The sequence below is a fragment of the Cynocephalus volans genome, chromosome 1 (genome assembly GCF_027409185.1).
Source record: "Cynocephalus volans isolate mCynVol1 chromosome 1, mCynVol1.pri, whole genome shotgun sequence".
NCBI lineage: Eukaryota > Metazoa > Chordata > Mammalia > Dermoptera > Cynocephalidae > Cynocephalus > Cynocephalus volans.
This window is the reverse complement of record NC_084460.1, coordinates 163,511,594-163,527,463: the sequence shown is the minus strand read 5'-3', so window position 1 is coordinate 163,527,463 and position 15,870 is coordinate 163,511,594. Positions and strand designations below refer to the sequence as shown.

The 15,870-nt window shown below is 34.7% G+C and overlaps 1 protein-coding gene across 3 annotated transcripts in view; it reads right to left on the bottom strand.

Moving 5' to 3' along the window:
- The window catches only part of USP25 (ubiquitin specific peptidase 25), a 150,406-nt gene that overhangs the window by 89,889 nt on the left and 44,647 nt on the right, over positions 1-15,870 (bottom strand). For all 3 annotated transcript variants that reach the window (XM_063088801.1, XM_063088816.1, XM_063088811.1), the window contains exons 4-5: positions 14,562-14,685; positions 3,266-3,428 (exon numbers count right to left, since the gene is read on the bottom strand). In XM_063088801.1, coding sequence (XP_062944871.1) covers positions 3,266-3,428; positions 14,562-14,685 — 287 coding nt within the window. The remainder of the gene's footprint in view (positions 1-3,265; positions 3,429-14,561; positions 14,686-15,870) is intronic.

The window sequence follows — 15,870 nt, the reverse complement described above, 5'->3', positions numbered from 1 at the left end:
TTAAGATCCTCTTACCAGTCATCTTTTAAAAAAAAAAGGGGGGGGGGGCTTTAAGACTAACTAATAGGTGCAAACAGATCTACAATAGGAGTAAACTCGGACTGTGACAGGTAAACTGAGGAGTATGAGCACTTTACCTCTGAGCATCTTAGAGGCATCCAAATGGGAAAGGTGCTAAGGATCATCATGCACATCCATACTACTTCAACAAAACACCCCAGAACTAGAAAGGAGAATATACAGCTCTAAATAACTATCTCATTCAAAGACACACTAGTGGAGAGAATAGCCACAATTTTAGTACTTTCTACATAAAAATTCCAAGTGGAAAGGATAAAAATAATCCTGACTGGATAAGGGATTGGTGTCCAACCTAAAGACAGTCAGGCCAACATTGCTAGTATCCAAAGATTATTTAAGCCATTCTCCGTACAATCTTTTCTTTGCTTATAGTCCCTTTCTGACATTCTGTTCCCCTTTTCTCCCGAAATATTGGTCCTAGTACCTAAAAGTATAAGTATACCTTTTGTAGCCTACCCCAGCTACCTACTTTGAAGTTAGAGATTTATATTCCGAGTAAACTCCTATAACTCGTATACATTCACAGGAAAAAAATTCCCAGTCATTTTATACTATTGCCAACTAAGTAAATTCCATTCCCGAGAAAATTCTGTAATTGAAACTTTACAGTAAATTTAGGTCACAGTTTGAACAAGTTATAACTCTCTCTAGAAAACAGAATAAAAACCTCCAAAACTAATGCAGATTTTCTGTCCAACTTTTCTTCATAAGCGAAAATTTCCATTTATGATGGTAAACTGTACATCTCAGTTTTTATCTGGGAATTAAGCAATAATGTAAGAAAGTAAGAAGATTCTAATTACTGAAGATAAAAATGAAAAACTACTTAAAATAGTTTAAAAGACTTTAAAATTATAGTAAAATGTAAAACTTCAAGTGATCTCTCAATAAATTTTTCTGCCCACCACAATTTTCCAAAATCTGAAGCATAATGTTTTTCTGTACCCCCAAAAGTCATTATTTAGACCACTAAAACCCAAATTTAAGGCTGGAGGTTACTTCTCTTATGTATTTAGATTTCTCCAAAAGAAAAAATAAATAATCCTAAGTACCTAATATTTTACATATGTTAGGAGTTAAACAACTACCAAACTTAGATAAGATTTTATAATTAGTAAAATTACTAGTATAATAAACTAGTAATCTAGAAAAAGACAAGCAATATTTTTCCAGTCTCCTACAACGCCCCCCTCTCCCTGCCCCGAAAACAACAAAAATTTGAAATGTAAAGCAAAAGCTAAGGTCAGCAAAGCGACTTAAGGTAGAACAAAGTTGGAATCCACTTTGAACTGAGATATTGAAAGAAATTTATCCTATTAAAACAAAAGGTGCTTATCCCTATATCTATTAGTATTAATGTAATTATCATTTCAAACAAACCTTTCCTATAAATATGGTATGAAGAAATAAAGAGCACTATTCTAACTAACAAATATCAACTATTTGCAAGTACTTTCTTTCTTCTTACACTTTTCTAAGAGAAGCTTCCAATCAATGAGCCTCATTAAGTGGCCACTAATAGTGCTGGGATAGCATCTACTTGTCCAAATACAGGCAGCCAAAGATATTCATTAACATTCAGATCACAACCTTAAAACTGTACTTCATATTTTAAAATGAAAGAAAGAAAGAAAAAGGGAGAGAGAGGAAGGGAGGGAGGATGATCTCTATATTATTATTAAGGTTTTGTACATTAAAGGAATGTGAGATAGCCTATTAAAAAGCTCTAAGAGGTTCTAAGATACCAAATAAAACTTTAGATATCGTTTTTGGCAAGCAAGGGAATGAATAGTGCATAATCAAGGCTAGAAGCAAAGGTACTACTATAGATTTATGTTAATCCAGGTATTCCTTAACATTTTAATATTCTGGAGGAACAAATAATATAGCATATTATTTACTAGTATGTACCACAGCATATTAAAGAATGAGGCATAAATCCAGAAAACCAAAGGAAATCAAATTATATGGTATTATATGTCAGAAGCAAAAGGGGGAGAAAAGCTGACAACTATAACAACGAAGTAGAAAACAGTTAAATTTACAGATTAATCATGTAGAGAAAATAATTGACAAGCTTATAAAAAATGAACTGACTAACCACTTAGTTGCTTTAATATCATATAAAAGTTTAGGCTGTCATACACACAGGTTTTAAAAGTTACAAAATGAAAAGATATTTTGAATATAAAAAAAGACAGCATGCATGTCCAATGATTTAAAAAGTACTCATTAGAAACATTAAATAATAAGCTACGACTCAACTGTCTTTCGAAAAGAAGCACAAGATAGTAACTTTCCTAAAGAGTAGCAAAAATTAGGGGCATACTATTATTCAGACTGTGTTATTTAAAGTTTTGCAATCTGATGGATAACCCTACTGATGTCAACTGAGAATGATAAAGAATTATGACAACAGCCACTATGATAAAGAGTTATGACAACAGTCACATCAAATTAAAAAGTTTAAAAAAAAATAAGTAGAAGATGAAGAAATAAACAGATCAAGTTAAATATATTAAAAATAAAACTATTGCAAATTGAAAGGAGGATGTCTATCTACACATATAAATACCTCATTTTAGAATAAGGAGCTCAAAAAACATTTTTAAGGGATTTTTAAGTTAATAAGAAAATGGGTTATTCTTGATTTATCAATATTTATTCTTTACATTATTCTCATATGTGCACTAAGAATAATTTATTTGTAAATCTATATCAACCTCAAATAAACTGCCTCTTCATATTAAAAATACTGTCTAAATGACTAAAATTCTATGAATAACATTTTGCAGTATATTCAAATAAATCTGATCTGACCCACAAAAAAGCCAGTCCTGATTTCATATCTTGATTACAATGCTTCACTAAATTTACACAGAAATACATACAAAAATATTTTCTTTCTACTCTATCAATTTCTAACAGCAGGGAAGGAGAAGAAATTAATTCCAAACAAGTGAAATGCATAGATAATCCTCCATTATTAAAACTCAATACTAGGAGAGAAGAGCAGAGAGGGGTGGGGGGATATTGCAATCCCCACACCAGTTCATTAAACAGAAGGGCATATCAAAAAGTTTCCTGCACTTATGTTTAAAGTACACAACTTAAAAGAAACAATCCCAACTCACTTTCCATCGTTATCATGCCCACCAAGTAAGAGATGAATAAAGATCCTTACCTGAATAACAGCACTAAACCAGCAAGTATTGCCAACATTCTTTAGCCCAACAGGAGCTCTGTCCTGCCTTTTTCTATCATAAGGGTTTCGAGAATCCCTCCAAACTTCCGTAGGTGTCCTCTTCAAACATGCTTTATTTTCTGCTATGCTGGCTTCAAGAACCCTTAAGCAATAGGAATAAAATGATTAAAAAAAAAAAAAGTATTATATAATGCTGTATCATAGGCAGTAGTATATCTTAAACTCTAAGCATCTTGATTACTTAAGCTCTAAATGTATCTGGGGAACTAATACTTTAACTTTACTCAAGCAGAGATTAGTTTTCTTTAAGAACATAGCAGTGGCAATGCCAACAGATCAAGAGAAGTGCAGCCTTTTTTCCTATATAGAAGAGAATTTCAAATACAAAAAGACAGTATTACATACTAGAAAGTACGTTAAATTATTTTTCAACAAATCAGGTTTAGTACCAGTAACAAAGCACCTACATTAATTTTGTGAGAAATTACTGTATTGAAGTACATATTAAAATACAACATAATGACTTTTTATAACAATTACTGAATCATCAAAACATTAAAAACTGAACAAATTGTACTTTTACCTCTCCAACCATTAACTTCCTCTTCTATTAAAAAAAAAAAAAAAAGTTAAATAAAGTGAATTCTAAGGTTACTTTTAGTTCTAGAGATCTATGACTCTATGGCAGCCTAATAAAGGAAAAGTATTTATATGTTCCCTTCACCCAAAAGTTTGCCTAGAAAAAAAGCTAATGAAATATCTACATATGAGAATAATAAAAGATTAATCTTTCTAAAATAAACTCACCTACAAAATATCTTAAATATATCTAAACATGACAAGAGTAATGCTACTTTGCTTAATGATATTTGTCTTTGGTGGGGTTTATTTTGCTTTTTTTGTTTTTTTGCTACTAAACATACAACAACATACCTATAATCATCACTGGAAAAACCGTAATTCCTATTCCCACATAAGAACAAAACATTTTGCCTGCTCAAGAAATGCATTACTTACTGTTCTAAATAAGTATAAATAACACTCAGGTGTCTTAACCCACTTTTTTAATTACAAAATCCTCAGCAAGAATAAGTTTTTCCAAGTTTTTGGCTTCTTGAGAAAATCTCATTCATGCTACACCATCTATTTTAGTCCATTTTGTGTTGCTATAACAGAAAATTGGTACTGAGGAGTGAGGTGTTGCTAAACAGATACCTGAAAATGTGGATGCAGCTTTGGAACTGGGTAATGGGCAAAGGTTAGAGGAGTCTGGAGGACTTAGAAAAAGAGAAAAAGACAAGGGAAAGTTTGGAATCTTAGAGACTTATGTGGTGAGCAGAATGCTGATAGAAATGTGGACAGTAAAGGCCATGCAGATGATGAGGTCTCAGATAGAAGCGAGGAACTTATTGGGAATTGGACAAAAGAAACACTTGCTACACCATAGCAAGGAACCTGGCTGCATTGTGTCCATGCCCTTGGACTTTGTGGAAGTTGGAACTTAAGAGTTGTGAACCAGAGCATTTGGATGAAGAAATTTCCAAGCAGCAAAGCATTAAGGACGCTACATGGCTACTTCTAACAGCCTACTCTGAGTTATGGCGGCAAAGGCATTACATAAAGCCAGAATTTAAAATGGAAGCAGAGCGTAAAGATTTGGAAAATTTGCAGCACAGCCATGTGGTAGAAAAGCAGAGAGCATGCAATGGTGCAGACCAGCGACCACTAGCTAAGAAGATCAGGAAAAGGGATTATCAAGAAAAGGGGGAAAAGGCCCTGATGGCATTGTAGAAGCTTTTGGGGACAACCCTTCCATTTCAGGCCCAAACGCCTAGGGAGAGAAAATGGTCTTGGCAAACAGGTCCGAGGCACCCTCCATGGGCTCGCTGCCCAGGGCCACCAGGAGAAGCTGCTTCCAGCAACAGCACCCCAGCTGCTTTGGCTGCTCTAGCCATGGCTAAATTGGCCCCAGGTGTGGCTGGACCCGCAGCTTTCCAAAATACAAGCCGGAAGTCTTGGCAGCATCAATGTGATGCTAGGTCTGCAGGCTCACAGAATGCCAGAGCTGGGAAGGCTTGGGAGCTTCCACCCAGATTTCAAAGTATGTATGGAAAAGTCTGGGGGCCCAGGAACAGATCTGTCGCAGGGGTGGAGTCACTGCAGACAGCCTTCACTAGAGCAATGCCGAACAGAAATGTGGGGTCAGAGTTGCAGCAGAGAAACCCCAACAGTGCCATGCCTAGTGAAGCCGTGAGAGCAGGACCGCCATGGAGACCCCAGACCTGTGAAGCTACCAGACTAGAACACCAGCCTGGGAGAGGTGAAGTGTGGCCTGAGACCAGGAAAGCCATAGTAATGGAGCTGCCCAAGGACTTGGGGACTCAACCCCCACACCAGGGTGCAGAGGAGGTTGAACATGGAGTCAAGGTACCTGATTCTCCAGCCTTGAGATTTTATGCCTGCCCTGCTGGGTTTTGGGCTTGTTTGGGACCTGTTTTTCTTTTCTTCTGGCCTATTACTCCCTTTTGGAATGTAAATGTATACCCAATGTCTGTTCCACCATTGTACCTTGCAGTAGATAAATTTGGTTTTGTTTTTCAGGTTCACAGCTGGAAGGACTTTTGCTTTTGGTCTCAGATGAAACTTTGGACTTTGGACTTTTCAGTTGGTGCTAGAGCAAACTAACACTTTTGGGACTCTTGGGATAGAATGATTGTATTTCGTATATGAGAGGAACAGGAGTTTTGGGGGGCCAGGGGCAGAATGATGGAGTTTGGATGTGTTGTCCCCTCCAAAACTCATGTGGAAATTTGATATCCAATGTGGCAGTGTTGGAAATCATGGGGGTGGATCCCTCATGAATGGATTAATGCTCTCCCTGGGGGAGGAAGAGTAGTGAGTTCTCGCTCTATTAGTTCCCGTGAGACCTGATTAAAGGACCCTGGCACCTCCTCCCTCTCTCTCTCTCTCCCCCCTGAACCCCCCGGCTGGAGCTGGGATACACTCTTTTCTCCTGTCGGTGGACATCAGAGCTTGAGACTCTTCAGCTTTTGGGTTCCAGAAATTATAACAAGGACACCATCAGCTTCCCTGGTTCTGAGGCCTTTGGACTTGGACTGAGACATCCAGTTTATAGACCGCCTACCATAGGACTTTTCTTCATAGCCACGTGAACTAATTCCCCTAATAAATCCCTCTCATATAATTATAACATATCTTATTGATTCTGTCTCTCTGGAGAACCCTGACTAATACACCATCTTTATCCTAAAGGTTTTGTCCTATCAGATTAATGTCTAAATAGTATTCTTTTATCTCTAACAGCAGTTATTTACAAGATGACATTAGATACAATGTAGGAGGATTCCAAAATATTATTATATACTTAAAATAACCTATATAGGATAAAATATTTGGGAATCAATAAAACCACATACTAAAAAAAAAGTGGGTAACAACATGATATATTAAAATGGAAAGATCAAAGGCAAACTCATATGTTTAAAATAAACAGGTTATACCTCTGCCACTTTTATGAGTCGCCCAACATTAGCAGCAGTACTCTTTGCCCAAAAATCAACTTTCACATGCAACCACAGACCCTAGGCTTTTTTCACTGAAAGGCACCAGAACTGCTTGGAAGGTATTTAGTTAGATGAACTGGGGCATAAGAAAATCAGGATATATATGAACATCCCACTGTTACCAGAAAGCACGTTTTCAAGGAAGAGATCAAATCAAAGAGCCAACCTGAGAGACCTAATGGTCAAGTTGTGCAGTTCGTCATATTATAAAGATAATAATAAACAGGAACAAATTAAACTTGTACACAGAGACTAGTTTATGATCAAAACTTAATGCACAGTATACAAACAGTAACCGTAATACAAAAGACTGCTATATAGAGAGGGTATATTTAACTTTTTTATTGACTTTTATAGGAGTGTTTTCATTTGAAAATTTCATTCCTTTTGTAATACATACATATAGTTAATAGTATAGATAAACTTATTTCTATCTTGGTAATCAGAGATGAATGAACTAAAACATGCAATAAGTTCTGGGAAAGGTAAAAATAATACCCCAAACAGGAAAGAAGAATCAGTACAAGTGATCATATACAAGAGATAGAAGAGGTGCTCAGCAACTGACTACCGCCAGTGGATATATACAACAGCCATTTAAAAAGATGATTCTAAAGCATGTTCTAAATGTATAAACTGGTCAAAAGTCCAGGAGAACTATATTCAATCCAAATCTCCTCATAGATGAGCCTCTACTATCATATTTTAACTAATTATAATAAAATACTAACTAAAAACAAGCTCTTCTTAATAATGCCAACAGACCAGATCACACATATCCTAATGAGCAGGCAATGGGTCACATATACGTTAGTTATGTAAAACTTGAGGACATCTAATTTCTGCAAAATACACCCAATCTACAAAACTTACAACCCATATGTGAATCACATGAAGTAATGATAAAATGGGACTCAGCCTCAAGACCAGCTTGAGCAAAACTAGGTCTCATATTCCCTGCAAAGGTCAACAACACAATACAAATCTACAACATAGACTGCCCTGAGATAATATTTTTCTTATTCCAGATCTGGTTAAGACTACTAAACCCCAAAAGTTTTTCTAAAATAATTAGTCAGTTCCTTCATCACCCCTCTTCTGACCCTCTCCCAACCAAAAAACATATGCCTCCTAATTTGTATATTTAAAAAGTTAAATATTATAGTTCATATATATCTTCCACCATTCCTGTATACTTTACAGAGGTCAAATTAGGTACAAACTGTAATAACTGTTTGGAGCTCAAGAGATGCATATAACTGCTCATTGATCCTCAAAGTCACCTGAAATTTAAAAATAAAATAATACCCATTTCCTTAACCATACTTATATATGATATATATAAAAATTATTCATATAATTCGACTCAGTCAGCCCCAAAATCAACTCTCACATTCAACCCCAGACCCTAGGCTAGATTTTATCATTATAACAAAAGCATGGGTTTAAAAGAAATACATTTATTATAATACTCTTTACCACACCATACAGTAGAATTATGGTGCTCAATAAAGATGAAAGTCCAATAAAGAGAAATGCCATTATTTTGTGATCTCCTTTATTTAAAGCTTGTAACAAATTCATTTTTGTACATCATCAGAGCCTTACAACATGTCTCAGTAGGTTTCCTCCTACAACCTACTCTGGGTTTCTAAATAACTTTATAGTACATTTATCGCTACACCAAAAATATTAATCAACCAGTGTCTCCCATCAGCATCTTGAGGGTAGAAATACAGATTAGTTTCACCCCTACAGCATACATGATAAATAGCAGGGCTAAACAAGTTTTTGAAGTAAATGGATGATTAAGATATTAGATGCTGTGACCAGTTAGTTATGCTTTTTAGCAAAAGCCAAACCTGTAGCCTGAATACTACTCTATTTCCAAGCCTTGTCCCTTTCTATAATCCAGTACTGGCAGCATAAATACAAACTTTTTGCAAAGTGAAGTCCTACATAAGGGTTCCTTCCCTAGCCTTACCAGTGATACTACCCAAGCTTTTAAGTGTAAGGTATGCAATAGCTAAACTCCAGATATTAAGGCTGCCAGTAGAGGGGGGGGGGGGCGGGGACAAACAAACAAACAAAAAACACTCCAAATCTCAGAAATAGCCTATAACAAAATGTAGCAAGCTGGGAGACAACTTCGTAAGCCACAAATCAAAAACCTGCCCCCACCACACATCACCTGCTTTTTTATATTCTCAAGACTGGTCATGACCTTGGCATTTGGCAATATAAAAACATGACAAAACGTTTTGCGGCCTCTTTTCCTTCTACACACTATATACTAAATGTTTAAAGCACTTACCTATGGTAAATGCTCACCTACCATTAAAATTTTATTGTACAGGTGGGGGGGGTTGTTATTTTTATTTGTTTTGCATTGTTATTTAAATTGGAAGTAACAGTAATGTTGAAAATATCCTACTACAGCTCATCTAAGTCCCTATCTGAGAAGCATTATACTTTCTGAAAAACATGCATATCATTTAAGCTGTACAGATCAATCAAAAAGGAAAAAAAAATTATCCACTGATCTCCTTTAAAAAAAAAAAGCCTACTGGTATTTTGGTTGAGATCATGCTAAACCCATATGTCAATTTAAGGAGAACTGACCAGTTTTACAATAATATTCAGTGTTCCAGTTCATGAAAAAGCTTATATCTGACATACTTACATATTCTTTAATATGTCTCAATGATTTAATAATATCCTTCTTGGAAGTTCTTCCACATTTCTTATTAGATTTATGCACGGTCTTTAATAGTCTTATGACATAAATAGTATCATTTTTAAATTTCATTTTCTTATTCTTTCTTATATACAAAGCTAAATGTATTAATTCTTTTTTGGTAAGAGCACTTTATTGAGGGATTATTTACATATAGTAAAGACACACAAATCTTAAATGTACAGCTCAATGAAATTTTTTTTACATAATAGCCATGTGACCTTAACCCAGATCAAAATGTTGAAAATTTACATTATTCCAGACAACACCTTTTCCAAAGTGTCCAAAATAACCACCATTCTGACTTTTATCACCATAAATTAGTTTTGCCTGTCCTTCAACATCATATAAATGGAATCACATAGCAATTATTCTTTTGTGTCAGGTTTCTTTCTGACATGTTGAGAATTCTGCTACATTTTTGCAGGTAAAATTGTTTCCACATATTGCTTATAATCCCATCATGGGAATATACTACCATTGTTTACCATTCTGCTCTTACAGATATTTGGTTACTTACAGCTTTTAGTCATTATCAATAAAACTACAATGCACTCCTTTCTCATGGGTCTATACTTAGGAGTACAAATATTGAGTTCTACCATAGCGTATGTTGAATGTCATTAGAAACTCGCAGTTTTCCAAAGTGGTTGCACAATTATACAGTCCTACTAGCTGTGTATGACAGTTTCAGTTGCTCTGCATGAGCTTTAATAATTGGTATTCTCAGTCTTTTTAATTTTACCCATGTGATGGGTATGCAGTGGTGCCTATTCTTTAATGAGATGACTGGAATTAAGCTTCTGACCAAGTTTGCACCATCCAGATTGCCCCCCCTCCCACAATCTGTCACAATACTGGGCATGGAAACATTCACAATCATATACTAAGTATGTACAAATTAAGGGTCTCTATGTTTCTGATAGAGGCTACCACTGCATGTCAGACATGTGACTCCTCTCAAAAGTTGACCAATATCTCTCATGGTGAGGGAAGCCACACCGCATGAGAGTATAGCTTCTGCCCACTCAGACTGACTACATCAACCTTTGACCCTCTTCTCAGGGTTATCAGTGGTGCCTCACTATTGCTGACACTTTTGCAAGTTACAATGTTGCTATTGCAACCTGATCAATCAAACCCAGCCACACCCTTGTGGCCCTCGAAGCTAATCTGTGTCATATTTTCAACTTTTCCAGACCACGTGTATTCTCATAAAAAGCATCTTTTACCATAAAAGCCATTCGAAAGGGGGCTGATAGTTAAAGTATTCAATGGGCCTTTCATGTTCCATACCATCCACACATATCTGGTATTACTGACCACTGGAACCCAACTCAAAAATCAGTTTAGAAATATTTCTAACTCTGCCTCCCTCACCTACTGCTGTTCCACACACCTTAAGGAATTTCTTCCTCAGCTGCTTTCTGAATGATCATCAGGATGAAAAAAGGAGTTATGGAGACCTGTTTTAAAAATTCAGAATTCCACCCCAACTATTTCTGGACATGATCCTTCCTTCTTTTCCCAGTGGCAACTCCAGACAATCCTGGTTGGTAAGCTTTCCAATATGGCTTTCAGACAAATTTACTTTCATTTCACACATCTGGATTCTCCTATTGGACTGAATGATCTTAGCGCATAAAGATGATCACTTGAGTGATCACCTAATTCCTCTACAGTGAACCATGTTGGCCAGAGAGCACAATGAGTCCCTGTAAATTATATAAAAATGTCTTGTTCCTCTTGCATCTGACCCTCCTGGATAAAAGGTCAGATGCAAGTAGGGGGTGACTGGAAAAAAAGGTAAAGTTACAACTACTGAAATGGGTCACATTAAATTTGTAGCAGTGAAGACAGTACAACCACCCCACATCTGGGGTTGTGAAAGATATGAGAACAGGAGAGACACTGACAATTTTTATTTTTCAGAACCACCCTCGGAGCCTTCCTCAGAAAACTGTCTGGTGAGACTCTCCCACACTCTTTCACCAAGTACAGGCCAATATCTCTGGCAGTTATTTTCTTTCCATTCATTGAAAATCATTTTATTATTTTCAGCTGTCCATTATTGTGGTTTAAATTTATGTCATTTGTCGTTTTCACTGTCACTGTTTTAGGATATTCCCACCTTTTTTCTGAGTACTTTTAAGATTTTCTCAGTCTTAAGTGTTTATTATAGTACCACTATAATAAATCTAGGGTGGTTTCTTTTAATCTTCCTGATTGGGATTTGTTGCATTTTGTGAAATTACAGATTGTTATTTGCCTCTGACCCACTCTCCCCTTCTAAATTTTCAATTTATATATGTTAGACTTAATCTATTCTCCATGTCTTTCAACCCTTCTCCATGTCTTCCATCTTTTTCGTTGTGTGTGTTATAAGTTGGATAATTTCTTCTGGGATATCTTCCAGTACTGTAGTATTCTAAATGTGTGACTTCATATTAAAGTATGTCTACTAAAATATAACTATAGATCAAATGATTCTGGGACTTTATTTGGTAAGATTTTGCCATATGAATTTGGATAATGAAGAAAGTTAAATTTACTTTTAAGTATGATACATAAATGTTTTCCTTTAAAATGCATCTTTTTCCCTTTTGAATTTAGAGTCCTAATAAAACCCACAGGAACAAATATATCTGCCAAACGATTAGCTAAAATTCTGACATACTCTTTTTCTGATAAAATGTGATTTACTTATGTGCTTGTGAACTGCACACTTTGGATTTAACATTCTTTTAATTACAAATTATGAAATGTACACATACCAAGAAAAAAGAGTTATATTTTGCAACAGCAAATTCATGACTCCTTTACTTATAGAGTATAATTTTATAGCATATTAAAATATTTACTAAATATTTATATTTTAATAGTATATTGAAATTTAAAAGACCAAGAATGAAAAGGAGCATTATTTTTAAGTTTTTTTTTCAAATGTGAACAAAAACAAGTCCCTGAAACAATATATATATATAATATGTACATTGAACTTAATATCAGATTAGAATAGTCTCAATCCTTTAACTTAAATTACTTTTATTTTTTATTACATAATTAGTACATATTGTTTTAATCAGAAAACACATGATATAGAACTAATGACACTAACTTGGTATATAAACTTCCAGACTTTTTAATATTTATATGCTAATGTAAATTCACATAAACAAAAATATACATATCCTTTACAAAATATTTGAATCAAGTTTGTTTACATTCTATTTTATAACCTATTTTTCACATAAGATTATCATGACCCTTAAATATGAAGTCCAACTCATGTACTTTGTGTTTAAAATATTTCTCGAAGTTTAAGTACTGTTAAGTTTTGTAATTATTCAAAATAATTATTTATTCCAATCAATTTTTTTTAAAGGCAAAACCTAATTTATATAATTTCTCAAATACTTCACAAAATAATCCTAACTAAAATGTCCAAAGATAATCTATGTATTTTTTGGTTTTAATTTTAAATTACTGACATTAAATACAAGCCACCAGTAAAGAGGGGGACAACAGATTTTAATTAAGTCTCTACATCTTTTTTTATTTTTTTTAAAGATTTTTTGTTTGTTTGTTTGTTTGTTTGTTTTTGTGACCGGCGTACCGCGCTCACTGAGCGCACCGGCCATCCTTATATAGGATCCGAACCCGTGGCGGGAGCACTGCTGCGCTCCCAGCGCCGCACTCTCCCGAGTGTGCCACGGGGTCGGCCCTATACATCTTAATATAAACCTAATGTCTTACAAAGTTGTTTCGAAAGTAACATTTATAGACATTAAAATGTATCTCTAAGCAGAAAAATTATGTACTTTTGCTAAACGTAGCATTTTGAAACATCTCCTACCATACAGTAATCTCAGATTATTTAAAAAGAAATACAGAAGAGGTCTTCAAAAAGTTCATGGAAATGTTTGTATTATCTTTTAATCCTATTTTTCCATGAACTACTTGAAGTACCCTTATACTACTGATTTTGTGCCAAGGGAAATTATCTGAGAAAGCTACCAAACAACTGTGTTTTAGTGAAACATTCTGCTACCAAGTGACTGTTTTAGTGAAAAGAACACTTGAGTAATAAGACCCACCTTAGCTTTGTACCTCTGGAAAATCATTTAACCTCTTGAAAGCTAAATTTCTTCCTCAGTAAAATAGAGTACCACTGCCTCCAAATAGCTGTTTAGAGGATTACAGTTAGTTATAATTTAAGAGGTTTTTTTTTATAAATCAGCATTATTTACTGATAAAACCAAATTTATTTATTTAATCCTTAGGTGAATCAAGTTGTTTCGAACTAAAAAGTTTCAGTTATTAAATCAAAAAACAGTTTCTATCACACATCTTTGGACCCTGCCTATTTCTTTAAAACATGTGTATATATATAAACATATCATCACACTATATCTCAGAGGGTGGCAAACTACAGCCCATGAGACAAATCCAGCTGACAGCCTGCTTCTGCAAATCAAGAATTATTGGAACACAGCCATACTCATTATATTATGTATTAGCTATGGCTGCTTTTGTACGACAGAGTTGACTAGTTACAACAGAAGCCATATGGCCAACAAAGCCAAAACATACTTACTATTGGCCCTTTACAAAAAAAGCCTGTTGACCCCTAATATAAATTATTGTAAGTTAAATATGACAGGGTTTCCAAAAGGAATTAGGGTGAAAAAATTCAAAGAAATATCAAAATATACATCTAAATGTAATGCCCCATAATGCCAATCCAAAATCCTAAAAATCTAAGACTCAACTGCAATCAGAACTAAAATATAAAAATTTTGGTTACGTAAAATATAAAAACAATACAAAAGCATATTAATAGTTTATTTAGAATAACAAAGTATTATCTTATTGCCTCTTAAAATTAATTAAATCCAATTATTACTTCTGTTATAAAGAATACTTATATCTGCTTTAGACAAATTGTTTTTACCTGCTAATGGCTTGCTCCTCATCAGTTATTCCAGTCTCCCTGAATGCCCTGTTTGATTCCGCCAAACTCAAGGCAATTGCTCTCTGAAGATCATCTTTATCATCTCCAGTGAGATCAATCACATCTGAAAAGCAAAACTATCTTTCTCAAAATTAAAAGTCAAACAAAACAAAAAGTAATTCTTATCATGGAGATTTTATACCCAATATATCTTTCAAAAAAAGTCAGCACCAACTTAATTCTGTATCCCTTATAAGAGCCTATCTAAAAAAAATGCAAATACATTTTAAATTGGTTATACATGGTAATTAATTGTTATTTTCTACGAAATACACCTAAAGCAGTTAGAGCAGAAATGCTTTTCATTGTAGAAGAATCTCAATATTTATAACGAAGTCTCCTATTAAAACCTAATAAGCAGAAAGTCTGCTGAGAATGGTTTACCAAAAAAAATCAAGATCAACACAATTAAACATTTACATTTATGCTTTCTAAAGTTAACTCAATTATATACACATTACGTTTTTTGTTCATACTACCATCTGGATATTATCTATAAACTGATAGTTAACAACTGTGCCCTCAAAAACTTGTTTCAGAGGGCCAGCCCCGTGGCTCACTCAGGAGAGTGCGGCGCTGGTATCACCAAGGCCGCAGGTTCAGATCCTATATATGGATAGCCGGTGCGCTCATTGGCTGAGCGTGGTGCGGACCACACCATGCCGAGGGTTGCGATCCCCCTTACCAGTCGGGGGGAAAAAAGTTGTTTCAGAAACTAATTGACCGCAGATATATATGTGTGAATACATTTTTTTCAAGTCTGAAAGAATATGGCAAACTGCTGATACTGGTTAACTCTGATGAAGGATTTTATGGGAGGAAGAAGTGTAAGAATCTTTTACTTTCTATTTTAAATACTTCTGTGCCATCTGAATTATTTATGAACATGCAGTCCTTTTAATTTAAAAGAAGATATTCATTTCACAAAAACAAAGAAATACAAGTGCATTTCAAAAAGTTCATGAAAAGATTCACATTATCTTTCAATTCTATTTTTCGATAAACTAAAGTACCTTCAAATAATGAATGAAACTAATCATTTTGTTCCTCTTCTAACAAAAGAAAGTAGCCTTGATGCTACAAGTATTCATTCTTTTTCCAAAGAATACAGGCTACAACTATACCACCTTCAGTAAAGCCACCTTTTAATCCAATTTCCCAATACATATTGGTCAATTTCCACAACACAGAAGAAGATGCCAATGATAAAAACTCCCATTATCATTTAAACAATGACAGAAAATATAAT